At 43.8% G+C, this 8,742-nt stretch overlaps 1 protein-coding gene across 1 annotated transcript in view; it reads right to left on the bottom strand.

The window, feature by feature from the left end:
- LOC143285103 (uncharacterized) overlaps nucleotides 1-4,655 on the bottom strand; it is a 15,032-nt gene extending 10,377 nt beyond the window's left edge. Inside the window, exons 1-2 of the mRNA XM_076592316.1 lie at nucleotides 4,331-4,655; nucleotides 1,396-1,572 (exon numbers count right to left, since the gene is read on the bottom strand). Coding sequence (XP_076448431.1) covers nucleotides 1,396-1,572; nucleotides 4,331-4,406 — 253 coding nt within the window. The 5' untranslated portion in view covers nucleotides 4,407-4,655. The remainder of the gene's footprint in view (nucleotides 1-1,395; nucleotides 1,573-4,330) is intronic.
- Between the last annotated feature and the right edge of the window lie 4,087 nt (nucleotides 4,656-8,742).

The following is an 8,742-nucleotide window of genomic DNA, read 5'->3' as shown; positions in this document are numbered from 1 at the left end:
CTCTTCTTTCCTCCCTTCATCCCTCTCTCTCTCTCTCCCTTCCTCTGACTTTCTCTCTCCCTCCCAATGATGATACTAAGGATGGAGCCAATGGGCTTTCTCTCTCCCACCTTCTCTCCTTTTCCCTCCTTCCCTCTTCCTCTCCATCTTCCCGTATCCCCCCTCTGTATGTTTGTCTCTCTCCCCCCCCCCTTCTCCTTCTTTCCCCTTCTTCCCTCCTCCTCCCTCTCTCCCTCCACCTCTTAACCAGTGACACTAACCGGATACTGATGGAGGGAGAAGCCATTGGGTTTGCCCTTGGTGAGAAGGGCCCCCTCCTCTCTCTCTCTCGAACTTTGTTTTGTTTTAATATTATCTTTCACCATTTTCATTCATTCGTTTATTCTAATGTTTTGTGATGCAATGAAAAAAAGTCTGTTGACGCATTCACCCATGTTATTAGGACCTCATGGCCAATGGCATTTGATATTAAAACTCTCTCTCTCTCTCTCTCTCTCTCTCTCTCTCTCTCTCTCTCTCTCTCTCTCTCTGTCTCTTATAACTACGTGGTCAGATAGGTTTAACAATTTTCTTCCATTTCCAGTGTTGGAATATGTTGCATGGCGCATTGATATATGTATGAATGAAGTTATCATGTGTTGGGTGGCCTAGTTGGTTACTGTCATTATTTTTTCTTCAAAGAAGGAATAATTATTTGTTTTGTTTCATTATTTGCTGTCACCACTTCATTCGTTTATTATAATGGTTGGTTATAAATTGAAAGTATGTTGATGCATTCACCCATGTCATAAGGAACCTTATGGCCAATTGCATTAAAGTGTCAAAGCGTCAAGCGTCAAGCGTCAAGCGTCTCTCTCTCTCTCTCTCTCAAAATGTTTCCTATTTATGTGTATCCCCTTCAAATGGGGCAATGGCCTTCCTTGAATAAAAAAAATTCATTATCGTTATCGTTATATCTCTCTTTCTCATTATCCCCCCTACCCCCTCTCTCTCCACCATTCACTGATACTGAGGATAAAGTGTCAACTCGTCAAAGCGTCAAGCGTCAAGCGTCTCTCTCTCTCTCTCTCTTTCTCATTACTCCCCTCTCCCTCCACCATTCACTCATACTGAGGATAAAGTATCATAGCATCAAGAGTCTCTCTCTCTCTCTCACCCCCCTCTCTCCCTCTCTGTCACTCTCTCTTCTCTCTCCCTCTCTCTGTATCCCTCTCCCTCTTTCTCTCTCTCTCCCCTCTCTCCTCTCTCCTCTCCCCTCTCTTTCCTCTCTCTTCTCTCTCCTCTCCCCCCTATCTCTCTTTCTCCATCTCTCTCCTCTCCCCTCTCTCTCTCCTCTCTCTCTCTCTCTCTCTCTCTTTCTCTCCCCCTCTCTCTCCACCATTCACCGATACTAACTGAGGATGAAGCCATCAGGTTTGCCCGTGGCAAGCAGTGCTCCGTCCTTGGAGAGCTGGAAGACGAGGATGTTGGCGATGACGCCCATGGTGTCACCCGGGGTGCACTTCAAGGTCAGGTTTGGGGTCACGCCGGGGACGAACGTCTCCGGGGTAGACTCAAGGTCAATGGAGTGGACTGCCAAAAAAAAAAAAAAAAAAAAAAAAAAAAAGGAAAAAAAGCGGTTATTTTTTTCTTCTTCTTTCCTATCGTTAATGGATCTGTGTTTTTTGTGTTTTTTTTTTTTAAATAAAAAGTAATGTACAATTGTACAGCACCCTTTCTCTCTAAGAGCTCAGAGCGCTTTACATGAAAGAAAAATATTACAAATTACATAAATCATTCATGACCACCCTATCTCAGCCCCCGTGCCCCCCCCTCTCCCCTCCCCCTCCACACACAACTCTCCCTTTCCCACTCTTCATACATCCAAAGTGAGCTGACATGGGTGGTGCTGGAGAACAAGGAAGCTGAGAGTGCTTATATAATTATAGGTTTTAAAAGATGAGTTTTCAGTGATGAGCGAAAAGCACAAATAGAATCAGATGCACAGATATGATTGCGGAAGGTTGTTCCAGATGTGAGGAGCAGCAAAGAAGGAAGAACGTTCATCATAGGTTCTTTTTTGGCGAATGTCATAAAATCACCAGTTTATTTCATTCATGTATTCTTTTTTTTTTCAATTTCAGTTTCGAGAAGGTTTTAAAAAGTGCGGGGTTATCCGCATATGCTAGACCACATCTTCTTTGAAAAAGAAACCAACAAATGAATCAGCAGATGCCTCACCATCGCATAAACTCTACGCGCTGGTAAGTGCCTTTGCAGTCTGATGAAACAGAATGATTAAACAAAGTAATTACATCGAAATGTGATACGATATAATGGTTATTTTTTTTCTTATACTTAGTAGATTTGTTTTTGTTTGAAGGTGATTGCTATCAAGCCGTCAGATTCTGGAGAGACTGAGGGATAAAGTTTGAGGCATGACCCAGTCTTCTAGTCTGTCTCCGCAACAGCAGCAAAAACAACACCAACAGTGATGATGATGATGATGATGATAAAAGATTGTACTCAGCTTCTCCAGTTGATAGCAAATACACGTGATTATTTTTTTTTCTCAAGGTTTTTCAACCTCGCATCAAGAGAAATGACATCAGAATGCAGACAGTTGCGGGGAGTTATCGCCCGGGTCCATGGTGGCGCTAATTACTCTCTTCTTTATTTATGGACTGCGACTTTCACGAAGACTCGTATGCACGTGTGGGCTTTAACGTGTATGACCGTTTCTACCCCCGCCATGTGGGCAGTCATACTCCGTTTTCGGGGATAGGGGTGGCAGTGGAGGGGGGTACATGCCGGGTATGTTCTTGTTTCCATTAACCACTGAACGCCGACATGGATTTCGGAATCTTTAACGTGCGTATTTAATCTTCTGCTTGCATATGTGTACACACGTTAAGGTTTCAGGCACTAGCGGGTCTGCACATGTGTTGACTTGAGAGGTCGGAAAAATCTCCACCGTTTTACCTACCAGGCGCCTTGATTGGGAATCGGATCCTCAGATTTAAACTCCAACACTTGAACCACTCGGCTGTTGCGCCCGTCCGCAAAATTACTTTTTGTTGGAGAGTCTGCATGCTACTGAAACCTAGCGTGGGTGCCAAAGAGTAAGCATAACGGGAGACTGACTTATGCTACATGTCTGTCGGCGTGGGCGATCAAACGCGCGCGCGCGCGCCTCTGTGTTATTTATTTATCATTGTTACTATTGTTATCATTATTATTATTGTTATTGTCATCATCATCATTATAAATATCATTATAATAATAGTTTATTATTATTATCATTATTATTATTATTGGTAGTAGTAGTATATTCTCCCCTTCTCCCCCTCAAGGCCTGATTCATCGTGTTGGGTTTCGTTCATGACCAGTTTCAGTTTCTATTGTGTCAAGGAGGCGTCACTGCGTTCGGACTAATCCTCATACACCACACCACATCTGCTAGGCAGATGCCTATCCTGCAGCACAACCCAACGCGCTTAGTCAGACCTTGAGTGCATGCATAATTATATACTTGTGCACCTATCAGAGTGGATTTCTTCTACAGAATTTTGCCAGAGGACAACACTCGCGTTGCCATGGGTTCTTTTTCAGTGCGTCAAGTGTGTGCTGCACACAGGACCTCGGTTTAATCGTCTTATCCGAACGACTTGACGCTCAGTTCGACTTTCCAGACTTTCTTAGGAGAAAGGGCGAGAGCGGGATTCGAACCCAGACCCTCACGGACTCTGTATTGGCAGACGAGCGTCTCAACCATTCAGCCATCTTCCACACAGGCATCTGCCTAGCAGATGTGGTGTAGCGTATATGGATTTGTCCGAACGCAGTGACGCCTCGTTGAGTAACTGAACTTAAGTGATGAAAACTTGCTCTTTGTGGACAACACTTGGCCATTTGTTATCTATATATTGGACGTACTGCTCATGTATGAAAATCTGACGACTGCGGCTGAACGAACGGTTGCTGCTTATGAAATTATGCCTTTTCTGTTTCTTCCCATATCAAACCCCCTTTTACTTTTCGCAGTTTTATTATTTTAGACTTCAGATCGCTCTGCTGTCACAGAAAAACTTTTTTGGTTACGACGTTGGACAAGATACACACCTAAAAAACAACAAAGAAAACAACAACAACAACAACAAAATCCCACCCTGACCACACACATACACACACCACCATCACCAACACCACCACAATCAAAAACAACATCTTTTTGTATTACTCTACAGTTTTGTTTGTTTAAGAAATAACAACAACAACAACAACTTTTCTTGATTTGATGGGCTCGGAAAAGAAACCGACCACAGTCAAAAAGATACATTTCACCAATTACCTGGGTGTACTTGGACAGAGACTGCAATCACAACCACGAAGAGAATGGGGCGCAGCAGCAGCAGCATCGTCGACATGATTATCGTCTTCTTCTTCTTCTTCTCTTCACAACCAACTGTCAGTCCAGTTGAAATTGTTGATACAAAATCAACAATGGACAGTTTAGGTTAACTCACTCAGTACGGCCAGTCCTCTCTTCTCCTCTACACAGACCCCTCGGATGTCCAGTGGGTGTCTGAATGACCCAACCTTTAGCTTCCGTCGTCAGAATTGTGGTATTCTTTGTCAACATCCACCTCTTCAGTATAAGAGCCTTCCGCTTGCAATATTTTGATGATGGTAACTGGGGTGAAACGCTGTTAACGTCGTCTCTTTCGCAGTTCGTATGGAAAGAGTTAAGATACAGATTAAGTCTGTTTTTATATAGTTAAAAAAAAAAAAATCAAAATTATATATATATATTTATATAGATATGTCAGGAGCCTGCTGTTTGGTTCATTAGTTTACGGAGGTTTCTTCTTCATGGGAAAGTTCGCGAGACTCACAATTTTGTTTCCTTCTCTTCAAAAACCAGACATGCAAGCGTTAGAGTTCCTTTTCTTCAAACGTCTTGTCTTCTGTATTCCTTTCTTTGTTTATTTCTTTCCTTCTTGTTGTCTTTTTCCCGTTATTTTATTATTATTATTATTTTTTTTTATAAAGAGAATTTTTCAGTTATCTAAAGAAAAAGAAATCTCGCTTTTTCTTTCTTTCTTGCTGGTCACCCTTGTTTTGCTTTTATTTTGTTTTTGTTTTTGAATCCAAACACACGAATGCTGGTTGATTGATTATTTGTTGTTGTTCTAGTTCCCAGAGAGCTGTAATGTTTTAACTGAGGGCGGGTGACCAAACTAAAACGACTTCATGTGACTGGGTTGTATTTATACGGGTCACACAGTAGACTATTGTCCAGTCCACGTGCTCTATCTGGCGATGGTCCCGAAAGGATCAAAACGTTATCGGAAGGTGTCTTGTATGGTCAGGCGTGATGTCACTGTCTTCCTCACGCCTTCGAGTGATGGGAGAACGGGTGGGGGGCAGGGGGGGCGGGGGAAGGGAGGTGAGGTGGGGTGGGGGGGGGGGGGGAGAAAGGGAGACGGTGGGAAGTGAGGGGAGTGGGGAGGGTGACGTGTAGGTGGGGGGAGGATAGCGTTGGATGAGGAGAGGGGTGGGTAGGTGTTGGAAAGGAGAAGGATGATTGGAAGGGTAGAGACCAAGGGCTGCGAGAGGGGAGGTAATAGGTCAAGTGCGAGGGGCTTGAAGTAGAGCGCCGGTGGATTAAAGCGATGAGAGATGTCAAAAGTAGTTTTCTGATGGAAAAAAGTTGGGGAAGAGAGAGAGGGGGGGAGGGAGAGAGGGGCAGGGTGTGGGTAGTGGTAAGGTAGGGCTGAGGTGGGATGGGGTGTGGGGGCGCCGATGGTGTGTGTGTGTGTGTGTGTGAGGGGGTTGGAGGTTGGGGTCGGGAGGAGGCGCGGTCTGAAACACCCTATCATTACTCGTAGGGAAGTTTCCGATGGAAGTAAAAATTTTCCTTGTCCTCCATTCTTTGTCAGCCGGTCAACAAGGCTGTCTGCCTGTCTGTCTCGCAAGCAAGCGCGCACAGACAAACACACACACACACACACACACACACACGCACACACACACGCGCACACACACACACACACACGCACCCGTCTATCACTTAGAGTGGAAAGACTTTAAACTGAAGACGACTACAAGGATTACAAGAACAACTGCTACAACAACACCTATTACTCATACTGCTGTTACTATAATTCTACTCTTATTGTTCACACACACACACACACACACACACACACACACACACACACACACACACACTGAACAATGACTTCAACATGTAACACGTAAAAAAAAAAAGAAGAAAAAAATGCCAACAGGATATGTCAAATTCAAACATATACATACACCACGAATGTTAGATAACTACGTTCACTCGTGTACTAACAGGGTGGTGGTATGGGTGTCCTTCCGTGTAGAACTGTCGGTCTGCTGTTTTTGGTTATCTTAATCCGCCAAACACTGACATGGCTTACAGGGAATTTTAGCAAAGCTGTTCTGCTTGTGGAATTAAAGCGCTAGCAAGTCTACACATATATGGTGACCTGGGGGATAATATGCATGGAATCTAATGCCACTCCTCTCCTTTTCCTGTCCCCCTTTTTGTTTCATCTTATTTTTATTTATTTATTTATTTATTTTTTGGAACTCTGTAAAAGTACAGTTGAACCCCCTGACGCACAAGTGCACAATTCAAAGTAGAACATGCTAACGAAAGCTAAACTGGTTTTCACTCTTATAAAGCTGAAGGCTACCGGTTATTAGGCTCTGACAGAGATTCAGCGAAGTGGTTAAGCATTGCTGTTTCTGTAATACTTGTCGCTACTCATCTTTCGAGGCTTGAATGCCCTCATTCTTCAATCATCTGGAACATTCGCCTGAATTAAACTTTCCGTCGCAACAATTAACACAAGACAGAAATGCCCTCCGTGTATTTCATATCATCATGATATTATATGTTTTCAAGCTACTGCATAATAAAAATACTAATAGATATAATCATTATCATTCCATCGGAGCATTAGCTTCAATTATATGTTGTTTTTCTTTGATACCCGACATGATAAACAAACAAACAAAATAGAAAGATTACCTGAAATCATCGAACGTATTTCAGATATTTTAATATTGCACTGAAAGCAATCAAAAATGTTTCGATAGAGAACGAAACCGAACAATGGTGAATACTGTGGCAATGCATTGCTATAAAAAAACTTGCAGATCTCCATAATATTATTTAGTCAGAAAGTATCTGATGGTTATAGTCATCAGTTCAAAAGTGAAGATTTAGGTGAACAAGGAGGAGGAGGAGGAGGAGGGGGTGTTGGAGGAGGAAAAAAAAAGATGATGATGATGAAGCAATATGAACATCCACGCCTGTAACTGATGGAAGATAATGGTACGTTGGTCTACTTCCGAAGTCATCACTTTGACCCAGGAAGAGGTCAGTCGCATTATAATTATATTCTTTCAAGACTGCACACGTTTTCGGGTCAATGTCTTGTCCAATTTGGACTGGAGGTGGCTTGGGCAAAGAGAGAGAGAGAGAGAGAGAGAGAGAGAGAGAGAGAGAGAGAGAGAGAGACAGATAGAGAGAGAGAGACAGAGACAGAGAGAGACAGAGGCAGTCACGAAAACGTAGGATTGGGAAACAGACATAGACATGTGTATTTTCTGAAGAGGACAGCTTTTTTTTTTTTTTTTTTTTTTTAACAACTGTGCTGCTTGTATATTCCCAGTACGCACAAACACACACACACACACACACACACACAGCCACACACAACTCTCGCAAACCATAACTTCTTGGCCTGTCTTGTCCTTGCGCTTATCACAGGGGTTATTGTGAATGAGATTTCCCAGCTGAGTCACCACCTTCCCTTATCACCAACCATTGACGTAAATGGCAAGCACGTGATACCAGCACTAACCGCCGCGCCCTCTGTAAAGGGTCCTCGCGAGGGAGATAACCCCCGTTGTTTGGTGAGAAAGTGAAAAAAAGGTTGTTATCTGCCCGACCACTTTGAAGAGGTGTGTGTGTGTGTGTGTGTGTGTGTGTGTGGAGGGGGGGAAGGGGGGGGGGGGGGGTTAAACCCCGCAGCATAGTATCGTACATAGTCGTGATACGTTTCGTTGTGAATGTAGAAACCGCGTGTCGTGTCCATCACGCGACTAAATTAAAACCCCGGCTACCGTTTTGATCTGTGGCCGTTATCTGAAGATCATGCTTACGTCAGAACCGAAAGATACTTCCTTTCAAGTGTGGGTAAAACGAGACTGTGTGACGTTCATCAATTGTACTCGTCGCTAGCGACTGTTGACGCACGGCTTTAACTCACTCAGTACGGCCAGTCCTCTCTTCTCCTCTACACAGACCCCTCGGATGTCCAGTGGGTGTCTGAATGACCCAACCTTTAGCTTCCGTCGTCAGAATTGTGCTATCTTTGTCAACATTCACCTCTTCAGTATAAGAGCCTTCCTCTTGCAATATTTTGATGATGGTAACTGGGGTGAAACGCTGTTAACGTCGTCTCTTTCGCCGTTCGTATGGAAAGAGTTAAACGTGACATTCACTTCAGTCAGGGAATGACCTGCAGGCGAAAGATGCATGGCCGTGCAAAATCACACCAGTGTGGGCTGACCAGACTGGACCAGACCACGAACACAAACAGACAGACCTTCACCTTTCCCATACTCTCAGAAACTTTTAGGGAGTGTTGGGGGTGTTGGTGGGTGTTGGAGGTCTGTCCTGTGTGTTTCTGTCAGTCATCTTGAACCTACCAACCTTTC

The sequence above is a fragment of the Babylonia areolata genome, chromosome 8, assembly GCF_041734735.1.
Source record: "Babylonia areolata isolate BAREFJ2019XMU chromosome 8, ASM4173473v1, whole genome shotgun sequence".
NCBI classification, from domain to species: Eukaryota; Metazoa; Mollusca; class Gastropoda; order Neogastropoda; family Buccinidae; genus Babylonia; species Babylonia areolata.
Note: the sequence above shows the minus strand (reverse complement) of the source record. Positions and strands in the feature narration are given on the sequence as shown.